The 23,593-nt window shown below is 41.8% G+C and overlaps 2 protein-coding genes across 3 annotated transcripts in view; one reads left to right on the top strand and one right to left on the bottom strand.

Moving 5' to 3' along the window:
- Positions 1 to 6,695, top strand: part of kctd15b (potassium channel tetramerization domain containing 15b) — a 29,661-nt gene extending 22,966 nt beyond the window's left edge. For both annotated transcript variants that reach the window (XM_028578767.1, XM_028578761.1), the window contains exon 5: positions 3,225 to 6,695. In XM_028578767.1, coding sequence (XP_028434568.1) covers positions 3,225 to 3,383 — 159 coding nt within the window. In that variant the 3' untranslated portion in view covers positions 3,384 to 6,695. The remainder of the gene's footprint in view (positions 1 to 3,224) is intronic.
- Positions 6,696 to 7,445: 750 nt separating this feature from the next.
- Positions 7,446 to 23,593, bottom strand: part of LOC114561159 (transcription initiation factor TFIID subunit 4) — an 89,230-nt gene continuing 73,082 nt past the window's right edge. Inside the window, exon 14 of the mRNA XM_028586937.1 lies at positions 7,446 to 9,710. Within this exon, the coding sequence (XP_028442738.1) occupies positions 9,534 to 9,710 (177 nt within the window). The 3' untranslated portion in view covers positions 7,446 to 9,533. The remainder of the gene's footprint in view (positions 9,711 to 23,593) is intronic.

The raw sequence follows: 23,593 nt of genomic DNA, 5'->3' as shown, positions 1-23,593 counted from the left end.
AGCGCCTCCTGAGAGGTGCTGCGAGTATGTGTGCACTCCGGTGGCCATCAATATTACATTGTGCTCCGGTTTCCAGCCCTGAGACTCATTCACTTTGATTCCTGCCCCGCCATCTTCATTTGGTTGAAAATATACGGTGCTGGGAGGTTAGAGAAGTGAGGCTGATATGTACCCCCTCCTCATCCCCATTGCGACACTAGATTGAGTGGCAGCACTGTGAGATGGTTAAATGCTGAATGTTGCGTGCGTGTTTGGGGGGCAGATCCCTGTGCAGCCAAATCGACCCTGTGACAGTGAGAATGGTTTATTATGTTTCAAAAGTACACGGATCACAGGGGATAAAGAGAGACGCTTGTATTCATTTTCTGCTCGGATCACACGCAAAGAGACAAGAAGAAGTTCAGGAAAGAGCTAGCAAACTTTGGTAAAGTATTATCATATCCTCTGTATCCTGAGTTCCTGTTTTAAAAAAGAATAAGGTAGTGAAATACTTCAAGCATGGTCACAGCAAAACTGGGATTCTGGGAAGGGTCTTCTCTAAGTTCAAAGTAGTGCACATGAAAAGGAATAATTAGCTTGAATTCCATTTCACGGAAATCCTCATGCTTGGAATGAATCTTCGACCAATCAGATTGCTTAAATGCAACTGGCTGTTGGGATATTTTGCTATGGTTTCGCTCAAGTGATGCAGGAAAGTAAGCAGAGAAATCTGCATAAGTTCAACATAAGCTGGGATCTGAAAGCCTGCAGTCACAATGTTGTGCTGAACGCAGCCACCAGGACATGTTTTAGCTTTGTAAGAGGGTGCCTTACTTTCTGCTGTCAGCTGGGATTGATTTCAGGACATTGTCCTGTGGACATTGAAACCTTTTGCTTAGATACATCTTAATTATTCAGTGTATTGTTTATTCCCCCGTGGCACTAATTCACTGTGTCAAACTACATTTTTTTATTTTCATTTTTATTTTTTTATGGCATTCTTATAGTCATTACAGTATCCTTGAATCAGTTACAACTATCTATAATAATATCCTTAAGTCTTTTGTGTTGCCATGCATTAATGATAAAAGTGTTTTCAGACTATCTTTATTGATCAGGCCATTCTCCTCTGTGACCGAATTCATTGCAGAATATGACAGTCCCACATGTGTTAAGAGATGATGGTGGGGGGGGAGGGCGGGAAATGCAATGTGATGCAATGATCAAAGAAGGCTATGTAATATCATTTCCATAATCGTTAGGCTCCTCCATCGTCTGTCATGGATTTGGGAGTGTTTGATGCTTGGGCAGGTCTCTTAATTAGCCATCCTCACCATCAGCTGTCTGCCGCCCCTTCTGTCTCACGAATTACAGAGTTTGTCGACGTCGTATGGCTAGAGGACGAAAATCTTTCCGAGTCGTCCTCTCGGTTTACAGGCAGCATGTCGGCCCACATTTCCGTTTAATTTAAGAAGTGGGGTGAGGGGGCTCAGGTCTGTTCAACAAGTTGGTGTGTGAATACGTGTGTGTTATTATTTGCATTCGGTGAATTTGCGTGCTTGCTCTCATATCATCTCTGTGTGTTTGTGCATGTGGTTGATCTCTTCTCTGTTGGGCTAATCCCCAGTCAGGGGAGGCTGCAGCCCTTTCGACCTGCAGGCCTAAATGCCCCAATTTAGCTCTCCGATGGGGGCCCTCGCTCCTGTAATTAGAGAGGTCAGTCTGCGCCATGAATGTATGTGTCAGTGTGTGTGCGTGTATGGGCATCTGAAGAAACTGATCTATTTTGTGTGAACTTCTCTGGCTCTGTATCTGGCAGGAGGGGGATAGCCCTCGGCGAGACCTTTCATTTCCATGCACTGCACACTCCATTAAAAAGGACGGGGGAATAAGTAAATACACAGCACTCCTCGCACTGGGATTTTGATTTTGATATACCCCCTCCAAAAAAAAAACATCCCACAAGGATTATGGCAGATGAGGAGAGAAAAGGGTTCTTGAAGTTCACATGTTTTGCGTCTGAGCATATCTGCGTGTGGACTACTGTGTGTATCAACGGCCAGAGTCGAGGCCAAGCATGCATCCCTGTCTCCTGTTGTCTCCCCGCAGCTCCAACACTTTGTCCTCACACAGATCACCCAGAACTCTCTCTCCTCATTCCCCACACGTCGCTCTCTCCTTCGCTCCCCGGCCTCATTACTCAAATTAGGAGCTCCAGTAATCACCACGCTGAGCTCCACTCAGCCTCTTAACACACCTCACTCACACTCCGCTCTCCTCATCCCTTTGAGCTCATGCCCTCGGTTCAGTAGCCAATGCGGCACAAGCGGCATGAATATTGCAGAGGTGGTGTGATGTTGGACTGCCCTCTGGTTCTATTCCATCACTACGTGTGATTGGAGGAGGGGGAGGTTATTGGCACATGGTGTATGCTGTGACTGATGGAGCTCTGAGGTTGATGTGAGGATGGATGGATATCAAAAAAAGTGATCCAAGACTTACTTATATTTTCTGCTGACGGGCGGTTTAAAATTCTGGCAATGAGATATCACTAAACTTTCCTATGAACGACTGACTGTGGTCTTATTCTGTTTGGAGAAGTTGAAAAGTATTCATCACACTAAAAAAAAGGGGTTACATTAAAATAAAAGTTTGACATTTTGGGAAATAGTATTTTTTTTTTGTAATTTGGGAGAGTTAGAAGAAAGCAAATGAACATTTTGTCCCCAAAATGTGGAACTTTTCCTTTAAGAAGTATGAAACTTAAAACTTGCATCTCTATCAGTAACACTTCTATGTTAGACTTAGCTATATCGACACGGCAGTTCTGTTATTAATAGTAGGGCTGTCCTCGACTAAAGAAATTCTTAGTCGACTAACACTTATACGATTTTGTCGACTAATCGATTAGTTGATTTAATTGACAGAGCTGTGCGCTTTGAGAGGTGGTTAAGACTAGAAAGCACAATATAAATGTAGTTAATTAACCATCTGTAAAACTGAGTTTCTCCACAATTAACCCTGCAAAAGCACCACTTTAAATCTTGTGTTTACCATAAATGTTCTCAGAAGTTTCTTGGAAATAAGTAATTAAGCATGAATAAGCATAAAAAATGACTAATCGGCTAAAGAAATCTTAGTCGACTAAGACCAAAACGACCGATTAGTCGACTAATCGACTAAGAGGTGGCAGCCCTAATTAATAGCCTTTGCTTTAACTCTCCTCCCTCTGTTCCCGTCTTCAGGTTCTGGAGCGTCTTTTCCAGAAAGGTTTCAGCGTGGCGGCGTCTTGCGGAGGCGGCGTGGACTCATCCCAGTTCAGCGAGTACGTGTTGTGTCGCGAGGACCGGCGGAGTCTCTCCATCAACACGCCCATCAGGATAAAACAGGAACCGCTGGACTAGAGCGTTCTGGGAGAGGGACTGCCAAACCCCACCAACACTCCTTCCATCTTCTCACACCACCCCACCCAGCCTACCCCTGCCCTCCTCCCTGCCCAAACAGGACCACAGACAACCCCCAACATACCGAAGTATTAGCAGTGGCTTGTTAACCTCGCCAGCTCTGCAGAACTCTAAGGGGAATGTAGTACCAAACAAAGGAGAGAAAAAAAAAAAAAAAAGCATCAGCAGCAAAAGTTTTTGATTATGTTAAAACGACGCCCAAAGAATCTGGGACAGGGATGAAAACGACGACAACAAATGGACTCAACAGCAGCTTACTTGAACCATTTTTAGCGCCATGGTTTTTCCCTCTTCTTCTCATAAAAAAAAAGGTGTCCTGACTGTTTTTAGAGTGACACAACTGCCAACCCCCCTTCTTGAATCCCAATACCGCCCCCTCCCCCCACCCTTCTACCCCTCTTTCAGTGGTGTATCATCCGGTTCTGTCTCTGTATGAGGCCCATGTCTGGCCTGCTGTGGGACAAGAAAGCTTTGGCAGACAGGATGCTGTTAAGGATGACAGGAAGAGGACATAATCCGGGCTCGCGAGTCCCCGGAAAGGCCCCAAATCTGCCCGACCCCTCGACCCCTCCAACCCCGTCCCACCTCACTCCACAGGCCTCGCTACAGACGGCGGGGGCCTCGCCGAAAACAGCATCGTTTGCCAAAATGATTGTTTATTACAATTTTCATTGTTGTTTCTAAAGTATGTTCTTCTTGCTCCTTTTGCTGTTCTTATCATGAAATGGTGTAAACAATTATTATTAATAGGATTATTTTTAATGTCTCTTTTTTCCTTTCTCCAATATGAAGGATGTATGAACGTTGTATTCATTAGGCTTTGAGAGCTTGTGAGGGAGCGTTTCTTGGCAGTAGCTGCAGAAACTCAGATGTCCGCAGGCTATGTGGCTAAAGCGATCTGGCTGGCAACGCATTCAGAGCCGGAAAAAGTCCCATTGTTCAAACGGGGATAGAAGAGAACCTGGATATTTCAAAATTGTTTATAGTCAAATGTGTTGCACACATAAAAACTTGCTCTGGATTTTCTGCTCATTAGCTCTAAAACATATCTCGGGTGTTGGCTCTTTTGCTCGGATTTAGCAGACGTTTGAGGCAGTTTCAGTAAATTTGAAATTCAGGATTAAACTTGCACAAGCTCTAAGTGTATTGCAGTTTTGTTGAGTTAGAATGTTAAAGACTTGAGGACCAACATGGACGTTTACCAGTATGTCTCGTGATCAGCAAGAGATGTACTCTAAATGCTTAATGTTTCTTTGCACTTAAACATTTCCTACAGAGCTGCCCTGCCCTGTTCCCACCCACCAACCCAGTGACCGGTGCCAATCAAGCTGTTTATTCTTCTCATGTTATTGGAGACTAGAACATTAAAACATTTAAAACAAGCAAAAGTTACAACAGAACAAATACTGTAGGTACCAAAGGTGACAAGGTGACTATTTTGTTGATTGTACAAACATAAAGGCGCCATCTCTTTTTACAGTTTATAGCTAAAAAAAAAAGACACAAAGCATTATAAAAAAAAGAAATAAAACAAATGTCAGAAGGCAACCAACATTTGTTCCTCCAGGCCTCCAGTCTTTATAGTTTTGTTGAGAATAGCTCACAGTACCTTCACAAAAAAGTTTAAGAGACAAAGTCTTTCAATATTGTCACTCCTAAACCAAGATTATTTTCGATGGTTCTTCACATGTATGTATGTCAGAACCCAAAGTGAGCTGTACTCCCAGCATCAGCATCTTATTCACAAAGAGGCGAGTGGGTGGTGTTTACTCTATCCTGCTCTCATTCTTTTGGTCTTATTCTCAACATTTCTGGATCAAAGACAGAAACAAGAAAGGCCAAGTTGTCACGCTTTGTATTTGTGTAACTTACAGATGCTGTTTCTTCCATTCCAAAAGAAAAAAAAGAAGTCCATTCTGATCTTGGTGAGCTCTGGCCTTAGTTTGAGTTAAACTGGGGTTAGTTTTTATAAACTAGTTGTTGATTAAAAATGGGTGGTAGTTCTTCTGACCATGTTCTAATATCTGCTCTTTCCGGATGGCCACTGATTAAATAAGGCCAATGAGTGGATAAAGATGAGCTCGGTGTAAGTGTAGCTCCCAGTCCAGCTCACTCCTCCCTGGGGGTCTCTCTCACAATCAAGCCCATCTTTGTTCTGACCTGCCAGTGGCCTGCGCCTTTGCATCCAGTCGCCTCAAAGGGAATGGTCAACCAGGCCTATCATGTGCCGAGGCATGTTGGGCTCTTCACAGCGCTCCTTGCCCCCCTCCGACTCCCCGAAGGCTCCCAGCTCAGTGGTGCCAGTAGAAACTCGGGTTGCACCCCCTGCTGCTGTGTCATACCCATGCGCTGTATTTTTTTTTCTTTTCTCAAATCGCCCTCCTACACTGTGGCTCGCTGGACCACACTGCAACAAACCAAACTGATGAGTCAAATCTGAGCATACTCCAAACTTACAGTACTGTACAGCCGGGCGACTTGACTTTGCTGCTGATCCTGAGATATTTGATCCAGTTGATACGAGGTGTGGAAACTCATCTGGGTTAGTTCTTGAGGAAACAGAGGTTAAAAAAAAAACTAGTGCTATAACCACACGTGCAAGAATGACTTTTTTTCAGGGAGGAAGGAAAGAAGGCATATTTTCTCACTGATGTGGAATTTGGAAATCATAGAATGGGCTTTTATTAGCTTTAAAAAGCCGAAGGGTCATACACATTAGAACAAAAACATAAATGGCTGTTCACGCCTACATATAAAGTGAGAAGTATTCCATGTTTGCAATAACCAAACATGGAATACCCCCTTTCGACTCTGCGAATAAGTGCAGGTTAACTACAAAAGGTAGACAAACTCGACAGGACTGGAAACTTCATAGACATGTTCACACATGCCAGTCGTTTCAGATGAAGTACTGGTCAGTGTTTCAGCCAGTTCAAACGGCATTCACTCCACCTCTAAGGCGGGTCAGTTGTACAGTTATTGTATATTGAATTATCAGGACTCTGGGTTTTACAGGACCCTTGTGTTTTTAAGAAACCTCTTGGTCCTCTTCACAAATAGAATGAAAAGAATTCAAAGCATTACATTGTGTACATATGGATTAAAACATGTCAAAGGGTATAATAAGGTGCAAATGTATATTATTTAAAGTGTTTAAAACAATTAGACTGTGGTATTAAAGGGCATGTGTTCATTTACAGTGTCTCCATTTGACTTTTCTTGCATATTTGCGATAATAAAAGGATGTACTGATGTATATCTGATGTGTGTCTCATTGATCTCCATGTGTTCTTCCATTAACCTCTGTCAGGTTACTATTGCTTGTATACTATTGGTGATCTCGAGAAACATGTATGTGGTTGCCGTATTCAGTAAGTTGATCTCTGTGTCTTGTAATTAAACTGATGAAACCTGAGAAATCTCCCCAGCCTACTGTACACAAGCATATGGGGGATCCTCGTTCATTTTCGCAAAGCAGGACGGTCGTCTTCAAGGCTGAATCCGGATCAGCAGCCCGCAGCTCCAGAGGGACTGAGGAATAGGCCGAGATCTTGAAAAAAACCAATATGCTCCCAAACTCCAATATTTTGCACTGAGTTAAACAGTTTGGTCTTTTTGAAAATGCTTCTGCTTAATTAGCAGCAGAAACCTAGGGGGACTTTTCAGAGTTGAGCAGCAGCGCTTTACTCAGTTTGTACTTAGCATGTGCAATGTTAGAAATGGAAATGAAGCAGGCTAAATTGACTTTAGTTAAACTGTCTTGCTAAAAACATAACAGCTTATTTTTCCTTTTAAAGAGTAAGGAATGAACAGAGCAACATATTGCTTAGTTATTCAGTCAGTTTAGAATACAATTCAGAATTTCTTAAGACTACCTTAATACCTACAGCCATTTTAATGTGGATGCTGTAAGAGTAAAACAAAAGAAGAAATGGACAAAGTGAGCATCTGCTCAGTTTAGTAAACAGCTTATTTATTCCTTTACAAAATAGGTACAAATACATAAGTATTGTTTTTTTTCACACAAACAGGAAATTTTCAAGATATGTACAAGAGTTTACCAAAAATAACGTGGTTCTAATAAACACATAGTTTTGTAAACAATATTTACAAATCATCCGTACACTGAAATGTTATTTCCCCCGTCTGTTTACAGCAGTAATATTGTCCTAATATTTTGGCTAAAAAGCTGTAGTAGTAGTAGTAGTAGTAGTAGTAGTAGTAGTAGAAATGTCCTCCTGTGAAATCACCAGAAACCATAAAAATCACAAAAAAAAAAAAAAAAAGATTTGAAATCAATCATTATTATAGATATTGTTGTGCTTGTTTGAAAACATGGTATTTTGGAGAAAAAATATATGAAAATGTGTTAAGCATAAAAGCCAATCCAAAAAAAAAGAAAGAAAATATATTAATTGTTAAAAATAACTCTTTTGTTGGCAATACGGTTTACTACTTAAAAGAGTCATTTATTTGCTATAATACAGTGACAGCTTTCAGTTGTCAGGTAAAATAGATGTAAAAAAAAGTGCTGTCAAAATGTACAATGCACAACAGTTGTTCCAAATGCCACCAATATTTAAATAAATTTCAATATGACAAGAAAATCTGCATAGAGGCCAAGATATTTAGTTAAATAGAAAAAACAAACAAAAATACATAATGGACAATATTACATAATACAATGAGGATTTGTTTTTTAAAAATAAAAAAAATAAAAAAAAATAAAAAAGCGACAATGCAATACAACATGTAAAAATCAGGCGTTTTTTTTGTCCCATTCCCAATCTCTTTCAATTTAGTAATACAAAGACAGAAACAAAATGGGATGGGGGGGAATCAACTGCTTCCTTCTACAGTTAAACAATACTTTACAGTTGTGAATTTAATTTGGGCTCAAAATACAAACAGGTTTAAGTGCTTTTGTCATTCAGTCATGGCCAAAGTATGTGGGGGGGCGCTAAAGGGGGCTCCAGGCAGGGCACACCAGCAAAATTGATTTATTTTTTTCAAACATTATTAATGTGCAGGTAGGACAGTGAGAGGAAAAGATGAAGGAATGTCTGTTTTGATCCGAGGTTTCACAGTCCCCAGTCATCGCCCCACCTACAATATAACCAAAACTAACCTTAAGCAGTTCAGTTTCTGAAGAACTGTGAGCATGATAGTACACAACGTACAAACATCTGGTCATAAAAACAATGTTCACATTATGTGTGGGTGAGTTAAAAAAAAATAAAAATACTGAAAAGGGTGACCAATCAGAAACTTGTGTCGTAGTGCGACCATAACTTTGTTTAATTACCTTTGCAGAAAACGTCATGTGGACTCAGAATAAACTGCTCAATTCTGACTCATTCAAAGCACGTGGTTGTACAAAACTTCAGGTTTCATAATATTGACACATGGGTTTATTCCTTTTCTTACAAAGCTTACCTGTGATAAAAAATAGACATGCTGTTAAATAATTCAATAAGAACTTTTTACACATACAGTATGGAAATTGAAGGTGATGCTGTTATTTGGAATCCTAATGTTGCAAAACGATGTCTTGGTTTAGAAATCAGTAAAGTCTCTCATTTATTGAGTTCAGCTGAACTACATTCATTGAACGATGTTCAACAAATAGCTCGTGGAGAATATCGTAGGCTGTATGGTGGTGTGAGCATAATTCTCTTCGCCAAAATAATCCTTGCTTTAGAGGTGGTTCATTGAAGCTGCTGCCAACAACGTCCAATGAACAGCTACCCGACATACATGGAACGTTTTCTGGGGTTAAGTCCTGCATCGCAACAACCACTTTGTTCCATTAACAAATTCAACTTCAACACAAAGATTATTATATGGCCTTTAAACTCAATGATCTAACTACACACCTACTGAGAAGACATGTAACAACATTTTATTTTTTGTACGTTTTTCTCTCTATCTCTCTCTCTCTGTCTCTCTCTCTCTCTCTCTCTTCTTATTAAAAGCTACATCAAACGTCATTACAGTACATATGTAGACACAGAGCTGAAACATTAGACCTGATCTGAAGGCACGTGGCTGGAAAAGGAGGAGGAGGTTGAGGTGCCTGCTGATCGGAGGCTACTTGAGCAGGGCGCGGTAAAGGAGGAGCGAGTGGGCTGTCTCTCTCTCCTGCTCCATGTAGAAAATTAAGTCCCTGAGGTTGACGCGAGTGATGCGTTGCCGTGTGTACTGGCGTGATGAGGTGGACGGGGTGGAGGTGGAGCTGGCCAGGGAGCCCGCCGTGCTGCCTGAAACCTGAAGGCAAGGGAGAGGTCAAAAGGTGAGATGGAGGACTTCACACTGTATTCTTAACATTTTACATTTCAAAAGTCCATAGTGCAACCTGTTTCCAACAGAACACCCCAGGTAGCTATGTAATGTAACAGTGATATTTTCAATGGCTGAGCTTACGAACAATAAGGGCACCGTTATAAAAACTGATACTGCATCAATAAAAGACTTGAAACTGGTTGACTGACAAGAAAACTCTTCTTTTTTTTAAATGGCATCATGGATGTTGGATGTCATGGACGTTCAGTGTAACGCTTATCAGTTCAATTTTCTAAGCACAAACGGACATTTGGAAAAACAGAAATTGAATAATTGGAGCTCAGACGCAATTTTGTAATTTTCTAAATTTCTGATCCTCTGAATACAAACAGAAAATTGGTAAAACAGGTTAAAGATCCAATTTTTTTAATTGTCAAGGCGGAAAAAAAATGAAAAATTGGATATCAGAACCCATTTTTCTGTTTTTCCAAATGTCCGTTTGTGCTTAGAAAATTGAACTGATAAGCGTTACACTGACCATGGACACTTACTTTTCATGTAATCTACAAATCAACAAGTATTACAAAAATGTTATAAATACAACATTTCTAGTCATGCGTAGTGGGACCAGAGACTGTATTTAAAGATAGATGGCTTGACAGCTCCCCAAAAGTGAAGTCAAAACATATTGATCACCCCCTGGTGGCTGGCTGCAGTAGGTCATAAATCCCGCCCCCTCCATGCTAGCGGATGGGACATAGGCCAAACTACAAGTACACGTCAAATATATAGTTTCCACAAAGACGATTTCTGTCATTTTAGGTAGTTCTAATCACGCTAAGTTCAGGCGTTAATTTTTCTGTGTGGTTTTAATAAAAAATTTGATGCTACAAAAATGTAGGGAAACCTCATGATTGACAGTTGTGATTGACTTGCAATTGGTCGGGCGGGCGGATGGGAGGGAATTTGATACTGCGGCTCCAACGCCCAATCAATACCGCGCAGACTCTGGCTCCAAAATTACAAGATGGCAAAGCCCGTATCGGGATATTTTGGCTTCAGTTTTGTACAGTGAGAGTAAGTGGAGATGCATTGTCCATCTTTATATACAGTCTGAGTGGGACTTAGCAACATTTAGCCATGCATGGCTCTAGGGATGTGAATGTCGGTCAGGACAACGTCAGATGGATCGCGATGAAATTTTGTACAAACATTCATGTTTCCCAGAGGATGAATCGGAATTACTTTGGTGATCCCCAAACTTTTCCTCTAGCTCCACCATGAGGTTGACATTTGTGGTTTTGAGTAGAATATCTGGACATCTATTGGATGTATTACCCTGTAATTTGACGTTTCCTTCAGGATAAACTTTGAAGTTTGGTGATCAAGGCCACCATGAGGTCAAATTTTCAATTTGTCAAAAAATTATGAAACGACCAAATACCTGCAAAACTTTGTATACACTGCTAATTATCATGTTAGCATGCTAAAAAGCAAAACTAAGATCGTGAGCATGGGAAACATTGTACCTGCTTGGCATCAGCATGTTAGCACTGGCATTGTTAGCATGTAGCTCAAAGCACTGCTCTGCCTACATATGGAGCCTGTAGCGTGGCTGAGGACTCATACTGTAGTTTCTGTCCAGTTCCAAAATTCTTCCAGACATGGACACCTTTCCAAAGGTGCGTAGGAACCCTGAAACTAATCAGTGCACAAGAGGGAATATTCAAGATTTGAGCTTTCTACCTGAGAAGCATCAACACTGCTATGGTGACCTTCAGCAACACACTGATTCCATTGCACTCTAATTGCTTGAGTGCACCGACTTCATTGAGGAGGTGCCTTGGATCACTTTTTGTGCATGAATTTTTAGGTGAGCTGAAAATAAAATAGTTTTTTCAGAAACATCAAATGACTGCTTATTTGTTTAGGTTTCATCAACCGTATCTTTTCCTTCATAGATGTGTGTTTTGCACTCTCCCCTTCAGGCAATTTGTCCTCACTTTGCCTTTACTGAAGGAAAAGAGCTTTTTGGTGCAGTCGAAGGGATAGTTTCCATGGTGAAACGTAGTAACTCGCTGTTGAATGGCTAACACATTGACAGTATACATTGACAGTATCGTATAGTATCCTATAGTACAGTATCCTATAGTAAGGAATGCTGTGGCCTCTACGCAAGTATACACCTCCAATTAACAAAAGTAATCCCTGTTGCAGAGCATGAATGAGATCAAACAGATTCACTAATTACGTCCAGATCTTCAGGTGCAGCAGAGTGTTCGGAGTTCTTTTTCTTCAACTTGCTCAACATGAGGCAGAGAAAAACATTGGCAACGTTCTCTGACGGCAGGGGAAACTATCATTTTAATTCAAGCAGCTCTTTACATTGCCCTGAATATGAACAGATTTTCCCTCTAAATGAACAACGCTGCTGACATAGATCTGAGCTGACGTCCCACTCTGAAATGGAGCCCTTGTTGTTGTTTTTTTTGATCCAGGAAAAATGAAAAACGATATAAAAAGGGAGTGTATACAGAGGCTGATACAAATCAAGGGATGCATTTACATTTGGAAATGAGAAACACTGGGAAACAAATCCAGCAAGTGCCCACTTGAACCCAGGCAGAGAGAAATAAGACATTTCAGTCAGGAAGACCTTCTCACAATTACATTGATTGCACCACTCTGTAAACACACAGTACAGACAGGCCTTAATTGCAAACATATGACGGGTATGGATTTACAAGAACTAAACTAAAGTCCCTCCAGCACCCGCCCCCTCATATGCTTGTCTTTGTGTACACTGTATGACGGAGCTTTGTCTCAAATTTCCCTCAGTACACTCGCTGACCCCTGGGCGCTGGATAATAATAAGTGAGGGTTGCCAGGCCTCCTTACCCGCGAATTAACCTATACAATGTATACCAGACTGGCCATCGGGAGCACCAGGAGAGTTCCTGGTAGCCTGGCCAGCTGATTGGCCTGGAGTGTCAGGCAAGTGTTAAAGAGGAACTTCAAACAAGATATAGTTTTTTCACTGTCTTTCACTTGCTGGCATATCAAGTTAATACTGGTGATTTTCCCCAAAAAATTAATTTTGTGTGTATTTCGAAAGTTTGGTTCAGCCTAGTCTATATCGACAACATTTAATTTCCGGGATTGTTCAGGTGCCGCCGGAAATTCCACCGAATGTCCATAATTTTTGGCTGGATGTCCGTCACCTTTCGCTTTCTTTGTGTTGGCATTCTAAACTCCAGTGAACATTTAGAAAATACCAAGATATACATGTTGTGTATCGTCATTCAGCAGAAAAATACTGAGATATGATTTTTTTTATATATATATCGCCCAGCCCTAATTCAGAGTTTAAAAATATATTTAGGGCTTATGAACAGTAACATTAACAGCGATGAACAGCATGGCTATGTATTGACACACACCCCAGACAGCCTCTCTTAGTAAAGCCGCTAGCTGAGCTACAACACAGATACCCAGACAGTGACTCTCCTAAAGGGCCATACATGTGCTTCTAGTAACCTCCAGTTACTCAGACCTACCAGTCCAGTCAGAGCTCTGAGGAAATGCCAGATGTAAAACAACACTCTAAAACTGCACACAAATTATATATATGAATACCGTATGTATTCCTGCAGCCTTTATTATGAAAATGAAAAATTAAAACTGAAGACATTTTTGAACTAATTTGTTTGTTTGCGTATTTTGTAACTAGTTTGTTAAAGCTGTTTTGTGTGTAGTATTGAAACTAAAATATGTGTAACTGGCATTAACAGCAAACAGAAAAAATACAGTTACAGTATGTGTGGTCTGTTGTGAATGTGTCGAGATTGGCATGGGCTGATGTTACATTCTAGGCCTGAATTATCATCCCAGACCGGCTCTGGTCTCTGGTCAGTAATGCTGACATGCTGCAAGCGCAAGTGGGTAAAGCCAGCTCACACCAGGACACACCAGACCCTCACTTTGGGGAGCGACCCCGGCCTAATCAAGTCAATCATGGCTGAGCACATGTGAAAGATGAGCCTGCCTACCGCCATGCCAATTACTGCCACTCACAAGTAAGCCCAGCAACAGGGCCACAGATTTTACCAATCAAAGCCATCCATCCACCTGGACGGATGGGCAGCCGTAGCCACAGGCAGTCGGTGCTGGGGATGGTGCTGTCGCCGCGGTGGTTGATGGTGGGTAGGAGAACGACAGTGAATACATAGCCAGATCGCTGTTCTGGTAGTGTGCCACAGCTCCCAGAATGCCTCATTCCCTTCAGGGACAGGTGCCGCCTTAAGTGATCCAAATACAGGCAGAAAGGTCAGCACTCGTCCAGGAATTCACTCAACGCAGCCTCTCCTGCCAGCACACCCAAACGTGGGTATGTTGTTGTCGGTATCTATGGAGACCAATCCCTCTCGCCAGCACACGCAGGAAATCATGTTGTGGAGGAGGGAGTGGGGATGGGAGGGGTAAACACCAATGCTAAACAAAGCAGATGGCTGAGTGTCAGTTAAAAAGGAAAGCAAGACATCAACAACCACGCTTTCCCTGTCAACAGCAATTACACAGTAATTGTGTCTGAAATTCAATGAAAAACAAAATGGCAGGCTTTTTAAGGTCACGGTGGATGAAAAGAAAAAGTGAGAAGAAGAGAAAAAGCAGGAGAGCGGAGGCACACAGAGAGAGAGACAGGGGAAGAGAAAAACTGAAAGTCTCAAAATCAGCTTGGCCAAGAAAGATCCATGAGGCAAAAAACAGCATCTGTCATTTTATCTGTGATGGGCGCTTGGAGGCATTATGTCATATGACATATCCATCGTACAGAACGCACAGGGATACTTCGATACATCTCTTCAGACATTTGACTTGTTTGGAGCGGGGGACAGAGAGAAAAACAGAGAGAGAGAGAGAGAGAGAGAGAGAGAGAGAGAGAGAGAGAGCGGTGGCTAGAAGCTGAGGAGAGGAGAAAAGAAGAGAAGAGAGCGTATCTGTAATAAGGCCTCTTTGCTGGCTCCAGTCACATTCTGTTGACAAACATGACAACGTGCCAAAGACACATTACTTTGCACTATTTCACTCTTCTATGGTTTCCCCACACACACATGTTCATGCACAAAGAGAGAGCCTGAGTGTGGCTTGTTTAGCTGACAATTAGTAATAAAGACTGCAGTATGACAGACTAAAGGAAAAACAGAAATAAACGACAAATTTCACAAATGCCCAAACATTTTTTTTTATAGATGCTTCAACCATGTGTCAAACGTATTGGAGTCATGATATAAGCAACTTTTTCACAGCAGACATGTTGACTTGTCATAGTAGGAAAAAGCACAGCTAAAATTGATAACCTTAACGATGGCTCAATCCCATCAAGTGTCCCAATAAGCTATTTCAGTGAGTCAGCATGCACAATACCAGGACCTCTCCTAAGTGGAATGCAGCCGTCAGTAATGGTTTTGAATACACCTGTGCTTTTCCTACTATGACATGTCAACATGTCTGCCGTGAAAAAGGTCTATTAAGGTTACTTATAAATGATGGAATTTGCCAATAGTTCTTGGCACCAAATATATATTGCACCACATTCCTAGCAACTTAGCTGCATGGCAATAAACTATTGAATATTGAATCTTGAGGTTATTCACAACAAATATTAAATAAAAGGATAAGGCTATATTACTCTGTTTTTTCTCATTGCTATGTTAAGTCCAAAACAACTAAGCCCACATGTTCCTACTGAAAATATTACTCTACTAGTGCTAACATATACATAGTTTAAAAATTAAGAAAGTTATTTCCCTAAAAAAGGACTGCAGTTTTTATTAAACGTTACCCAAAGAGGAGTTCAAATTTGTTGCTGACTATTTTCACCCACGGATGAATACACATTTTAGCTATTTAGCGCTTAGAGTGGGATCCATAAAGGCTTGTTTCTATACACATTGATAAAACAAAATGGCTGTAAACGTATGAGAAAATGTTTCTGAACATCACACACATTCAGAACTACTCTCTGAATAACCACAATTTGAACATATATATGTGCTATACTGTCTTATTGGAATGACGGGGCTGCCATGTTTGGACACCACATCCATTGTTTAATATGTCTATGCTACTCAGAGGCACAGAAACAAATCAGAATTTCTTAATTTCTTAATAGAGGGACAAAGTCAGCAGGTCACACTTTCATGTTCCCGACCCTCCAATGACCAACAACATTCACCTCAAGCTTGAGAGAACTACAATTAATTCCTGTTTTGCTAAATTTACTTTTGATTATGACTGTATGTTTTTACTCTCTCTGCCTCTTTCTCACTCTCTTTCTACTTCTGACTTGTCTTCAATTGTGCAGCGGCAGCAGCGATGCTTGTAGGTGTCTTGAGGAATTTACATTCAGTCCTTTATTGTTTGAGAGGGGAAAGGGGGTTCGGGGCAGGAGCGTTGGTGGGGTTCCTGCTGATCTGTGGCTTTGAACCCTGAGTGGCACCTGTGCCTTGATGCAGGAGCCAATATTGGATTTGGCCCAGGTCAGACCTTAGGGCGGTGGGTTAATGGCCCACTTTGCCAGGCACACAGAGCTGCTCAGCCCTGCACAGGCCAACCTGCTGTCTCAGCACTCCACTCCTCACAGCAGAAGTTGCAGACAGGCTGCATGGTATGAAAAAACACACACACACACACACACACACACACACACACACACACACACACACACACACACAGAGTGACGACATCCCGGCTAACATAGTGTGTTAACTAAAACTGGGGGAAAAACATTGCTCAGCATTCATGTTGAATGATAACGACTAGCCCCATGTTGGTTGAGAAATAGATAAGCTGTTCATGATGCAACATTACTCTTTTGTTGTTATTACTTTGATGCTGAAAAATCGGTTTAAACTCTGATGTCTACGCTCCAGGCAAGGAGGACATATATAGCACAACAGAGACAGACTGTTGACAAGCTAAACAAAGAAGTGAAGCTAAAGCTGAACCAGGTGGTGTTTTTCCCAATAGTTGAAGCCAGGGTGGAAATTAGCAGCAGCCACTAGTCAAATACTGATGAATATTGTGTATGATGCTGGCCACTGTGGCAGATAGCCAGCCATGATTTGGTGGTCCGCTTGTATTTGCTAAGTGTAATCTTTCAAACGGTGTGCAGGTACTCAGGTGCTCCTGATGGGCGTCCGCTCCTCAGGAGCACCTGACTGACTGACAAACTAGTTTACATGCTGGCTGACTGAAGGACTCGCTGATTTGCTGACTGACGTACTAACTGAAGAACTGGCTGTTTAGCTGACTGGCTGAGCGCCTGACTGACTCACTGACTGGCTGGCTAATTTACTGACTGAAGGACTAACTGACTGACTGGTTGACTGACTATGTGCCAGCAAGCCAAGCTTTCCCACATGTTCTCCTCCACGCCGCATTTCAGTTGGGGAACGCTGCTTCGTCCCTTCACAGTGTTTACAGTGTGGAGCCCAGCCGTGGGAGTGCAGCCCCGCTTCATCTCCACACTCGGGCCTGAAACGCTTCTCCCACGGCCGCCATTAATCAGCAACAGAGACTTTCTCTCTCCCTCTCTCGCCTCTCCTTTTTCTCGCTCCTCCACGCCCACAGACATGCTGGATGAGGCCATTTTGAAAGAGTTAACAGATGTCGGCTGATTCGCCCCGGGCTTTCTGACATTGCCCGAGTGATGTATTTGATGTGGAGTTTATTCAGCTCTAATAAACGTATAAAGAATTAGAATAATAATTCACAGATGTACATACCCAGATTATATGCTGGAGCCTCTCTTTGAAGCAGACAAGGCAGCCAAGATTAACAGAACCAGGGGAAAGGGATGAAAAGGGTTTTGGTTCAGCCCACTGATCATCAGAAAGGTCAGGATGGACTAATACCGCAGCTTTATGTTCATGCACCGACACAGACACGGCCTTTGTTCCCATCACAGGTTCCTTTTCTGTGAAAAGCCTAAACAAGAGGCTGCTATTGTCACTGGGCTTTAAAAAAAAACAAATGGAGCAGAGTGAAACACATTTGCTATATCTGTTTTTTCTTGTCTCATACATGCTTTCTGTTATTTGTCATTTGTGAACAGCAGAAAGAATAAAGGGGAAGATAAAAAGGGATAAGAGTGAGGTCCAGCATTCTGATCATGGCAAAAGGGATGAGGGAATTACTTTCAAAACAAACAACTTCCATTTGCTTCACTGCTAAAGAACAACAAATCTCAAAAATGGCCAGTTGCAGAGCATCTTAATACCCACATAAACCATAAAAACAGCTACACAGCTCCATGGCAATGCATAGCAACCGTGCAGAATTTCAGTCAAGGAGAAAGAAGGCAAAAAAACACCTTATTACTTCTAACTCCTGCAAGCCATTTTGGTCTCCAAAGGTTTTAGAGCGCCGCAGGCCATGTGTCTGCAGTGTTTCGGGAAATGACTTGCCTTCGCACGAACACTGCTATGTTCTGCAGCACTGCTGCCCCCAGCATCCCCGCTCAATTTCTGTTTAACCCCTTCCTGCCTTCCCTCACACTGACTCACTGCAACAGAGAGCTCACACCCAGCACAATACTGTCACATTGTTCAGCCTCCCACAAACCAAGGCAAATCAGACCAGCTTTTTTTTCCACAAACTAACACATTAACTCCACGTCTAATTTGGCTACTTAAGCATGTGATGGCTCCTAACAAACGCGGTGCAGGAAAGGCGTTAAGGTTATATGGGGCAGAGAAAAGATGGAGCAAAAAGCCCCTTCACCATTTCCACTTGATCTACTACAATGTGCGACACAGTTTGCACACTTGAGTGTGTATCAACGGTGGATTAAATCTGCAAACTCGTTGACACAACACATAATTAAAACATCTTGCTCGAGGTCAGGAATTTTCTAATTAGTAGTGTACTGACAAAGCTGCAATTCCATCGCCCTGAGTTTCAAAGTCCACAGGTTACTGCTAAGATGAAAGCTGACCCTGGAGCACTATTCTGCAGGGCTGCTCATACAATTCCTCAGAAGACAGTCACAGGGTCACCAAGCTAAACAGTGTGCTGCACCCGGAACCTCGCTTCCAAACAAAGAACTTCAAACTTTCTTGCCTGGAAACACAATGTTGGCTTTTTTTCTCCCCCCCTATCTCTCTCTTTCTTTTCAACCTGAGAGAAACAAAAGATTGTGTGAAGGCAACAAGATGAAGAAACCATAACATTGTTTTTAATCTGTTTAATTAAAATGCTCTATGCCCGGCTAGCTCAACAACTTGTTAAATGCTACAAAGGCTTCTTCTTTTTTTTTTCTTTTTTTTTTTTGCTGGGTCTTTGTAGCTTAAGTTGGCAACACCATATACTGTAGGACTGTGGGGTAATAACATTTTGTTCACATATTGGTTATTATTATCTATTAAATGAAAAATAAATCCTATTGTCTACAATCAGACTAGTACAGCAGCTACTATAACAACAATCCAGACGATGCTTTTGTTGTTGTTGTGATTTATAAATCAGCTTTTTTTGTCTGCTGATCCAGATCCAATCAATAATCCACCAAACGATGTGTTCAATGTCTTTCCTCTCTGGTGTTCTGTATGGAGAGAGCAAAAGCAGCTGAGAAATCGCTAGCAGCTTGCCTGATAACCTGGACAGTTAATACAGGCCAAGTATATTTGGCTACATAAAGTATCAGAAGTAGAACTTTTTCAACATTAAATATTCAAAGCGTTTCATATAGAAAATGAACCCAATTAGAGTTAAAATAGGAGAAGTGTAATGAGTCTCAAGTCAGAATGCTTGTCTTCAGAACTATTCGCTAATGAGCCCTTGTTGGTTTTGCACACTTTACTTTCAATGGTGTGGCACTGTCATTTCTGCTGGTTTTAATTTTTAATTCAAGTTGAATGAGAGGGTGGCGACTGAGTTAATAATCAAGGCACCGGGGTGTTTTGCAGCCGATGGATAGCTGGGAGAAGTTGCCAAATGAGGCTTGTGGTCCACCCTTTGATGTCTTTACGAAACATTGCAAATAGGAACAACCAGTTAACAAAAGCCTATCAGTTCAGAGTGGTATCGAACATAAAATGACCACACTAAGGGGGACGCGTCCTGCAAATGGCCTAATTAGTGAAAAGTGTAGGCTAGCAAAATAGCATGGCACTGAATAACACAGAATCCGAGCACCAACAGACACTAACTTGAGAATGAGATAAGAGACAAAAAGGCAGCACGACGGATCCCGCCGCTCTGCAGACATGTGCTGCATGCTGAACTGTCAGCCTTCACATAAATCTCATATGAGCACTGACACATTTCACTCACAAGAAAAGGAACGCACCAAGGGGCCGCAGCAGATATGCAGATGGAGGAGATTAGAAAGCACGTTTGCAAGAGGAGGTTCACACTACGAATTGGTCCTTGATCTGAAATTGACATACATGGGGCCATTTTTGACATCATTTAGCCATCACAGACTCCCATCCAGCGCCGCTGTCACTGGTCCCCATGCACCTGATGCGACGCCTGCTGAGTATAAGAGGCAGAAACAGAGCTGTCTGAAGAGCAGGTCTGATTAAAAGCCAGGCTCTTCTGGGGAAAGAGTAGAGTTTCATGTTTTATATAGATGGCCCAGAAAGACGAACCAAAACTTTGCTGGAGGATTAATTTTTTTTAAATAGAGGGCCTCTGTGAATATTTGTGACCCCCAGTGTCATTGTTTTTCATCCAACAAGCTGCCATGGTGAGAGGTTGAAAGTGTTTTTAGAGCAAGTTAGAAACAAATGGTTCCTTTTACCATTTTGGGCATTCGGATATGTCAATTTATAATTATATAATTATTATATAACAATATAATATATAATAATATATAATATACAATAAGCTACTACTAGTTCTGCTGATATATATATCTTCTATGTCTTTCTCATATATGAATATGAGAAAGACATAGAAGTCTAATGATTCCACAGTATGGTTCATTTGGCACTGCAATGCAAAAATTAAAATCATACAATACAGTGTCAATTAGTAGTCTAGATGGGTTGGGGGGTAATAATGGCAGGCAGCATCACAAAATTTGGACTCAGCTAAAGAGTTCCTCATTACAGTTTTTTTGGCACCTTCCTGGAGGCCTCATTCCTCCCATCAGGTTCCTCTTCCACAGGCCCAGAGGGCTTCCTTCCTACCTGCAAAGCATTTTGGCAACCTGCTTTATTATACCACATACAAAAGCATCATTTTCCAAGCAGCTGTGTGTGTGTGTGTGTGTATATAGAACGCTTATCTACATATTGACTTGGTATAAATCCACACCCTTGTCTGCCATAATAATTACACATCTTGTAAAAGGAAGTACTCAATTCTTCCTGCACCTGAGGCGGGCAGCTGCAGGACTTGCCCACCGGCGCCTAGCAAACACACCTCTGGCGCTGCCTGGTATCCAAACAGCTTCAATATACACCCACAGCCAATGCTTTCTATGGTGTAATGGCGCCTTTAGACTCCAACTGAACAGAAAGCGCCAACGCAGGCACGGTTACATGTGTTTCTATGCATTGCGGGAACAAAGCAGTTGGGATAGGTCCGACAGGTAATAAAGACAGCAGGGGGCCTGTTTTATAGTTGTCAACGAGTCAGACCACACACACGCATAACTGCACACACTCTGACACACACATACACAAACACACAACAAAGCAGTGTGTGCGTGTAGTGACACAGGCCAGCCCAGGAGGTATGTTTACATTTTGTGGCTTTCTGGACCTTGTTGTACGTGTATATAAAAAAACCGCTCAAAATGGCCAGGCAGGTTTTCTCTCTCCAGCCAAACCACATCTATTGCTCAGCGCCGCCATGACATGTAATCAGAACACTGATGCAAGTGATAGAGGCCATATCAAGCTATTCACAACTCTCCCAAAGTACTATCAGTGGAGGGCGTTCATTAGTCCAAAAATACATAATTTATGCAATCTAAAAAATACATGTGATCATGAATCAAAATGGGAATGAGAGACACAGAAACATTGAGGTTCTCTGGTGATGCCAATTCTTTGTTTCGGGAGAAGCGAATAGAGGTCAAGCGCTGGGCAGCTGACCCGCCAAATATCGTTGTTCTGCTGCTTAGAGGCCAGACAAGAGCCAGACCTGGTGACACTCCACGGCAGATATCAGCAATCTCTGTTCATTACAATTCTTTTCTCCCAGACTACACTGCCTTATTTCAGAGAGAATTGTTTCCTATAATATCCATGCAATGGTTAAGCACATTGAACAACAGTTGCGCCAAATATAACTACACTTATTATACACTTGTACTAAATTTACAGTAAAGCACTATAGATATGGATTTTAGTGGACACAAAGAGTGACACTAGGGAGACATTAGGTTAGACGGCATGCTAACTGACATGAACAACACACCACTGGGAGCACACACACACACATTTTTCAGCATGTAAGCATCTAAAACAGCGCTAGAGCCGATAGCCTTCATCCTCTCTCCATTCAGGACTGATAACATTCATTTGCATGGTGACGTCTGAATTCTGCTGAGATTATTTGTCAAAAAATGCCTGAATTTCACAGTTAATTGGCCTCCCTAATTAGCACAGGATGTCTAATTCCCATTGCAGTCAGTGTGCTAAATGGTAAAGCTTTAGCAAGCGGATGCCATTCCTTTTCGTTTGAGCAGAGAGAGTCCCCGTGCAAGCCGTGCTACACTGTACATTACACACTCAATGATCGATTCTAAATCTTAATTAGGGAAACGACAAACAAGCAAGGGGACTTAATGAACTGTGTACCTTGTCAAACAGCTGGCTGATCATATTTATTGAGATATATGTTAAATTTAATGATTTGGGCAATTAACTGTAGACCCCTCTGTAATCTCTGAGGGACATAAAGGGGCCATGGAGGCGAGCACCGGGGCCACAGACCTAATGGAAAGCAGCTGACAAATATTCGTAATCTCCAGAGTGCTGGGACAGGCATCAATGCCTTAGAAGACCTTGTGATCAGGAATAAAGATATCATACAAATTTCACTCCCCTGTGTGCTTCAATCCCAGTCATTTACGGTCCTGGTTTACACTGCTCTGATGCTGTAATAAGACATGTTTCATGTGCTCTCTGCTTTGCTGGGACCTCATCCTATTTAATGATCTGAAATGTTCTGCAAAAACAATACAGAAACATAACAAAAGATATCTAAAAGTGGGCACAGTCTTTATTATCAGCGCCTTTTTTTCCCACTGCCATCCATTTCTAACTTTTTTTTTCTCCTAAATTGGTCAAATGGAAAGCAGTGAAAAGCGAGGAAAAAAAAAAATTAAGCCGAGCCGAAAAGTGCGACTTGGATTTAATATTTTATAATTGCCAAGGGACATTCTAAGATCAATGAATTTTTGCCCGGGACGCACATCAGAAAGAGATGTACTTCAGTCTTTTTAGGGAACATTGGTCTATTTAATTCCAGTGTCTGATGCATGTGAAATATGCCTTCCATGGCCTCCTTCTTCATCCCCAGGCACTGCTGCAGGCAGACATTACCACTTTTAATGGGCCTCCATGAGAAGAGGCAAGCCAGCCAATAACCCATCTTCACTAATGGATCGCCTTGTTTGTTCTCTTTCACCATTTTCTGAAGCTAATTTTAGATTCTGGTTCTGTTTTTCATGACAAAATAGAGGACACTGTATCACAACAATATTTTAAGAAAACAATTAAATAAATTAGTCCTTAGACAGAAGGACAGACAAGAACGGTGTTATTTAAGCAATTCGTTCACATGTACCATCTTTGTCGAGTTAGCTGGTGGTTGGTCCAGGTCATGAGGGGTAGCTCAAGTGTAAC

Source organism: Perca flavescens, chromosome 1 (genome assembly GCF_004354835.1).
Source record: "Perca flavescens isolate YP-PL-M2 chromosome 1, PFLA_1.0, whole genome shotgun sequence".
NCBI lineage: Eukaryota > Metazoa > Chordata > Actinopteri > Perciformes > Percidae > Perca > Perca flavescens.
The sequence above is the reverse complement of the archived record's forward strand: the minus strand, read 5'-3'. Positions and strand labels throughout refer to the sequence as shown.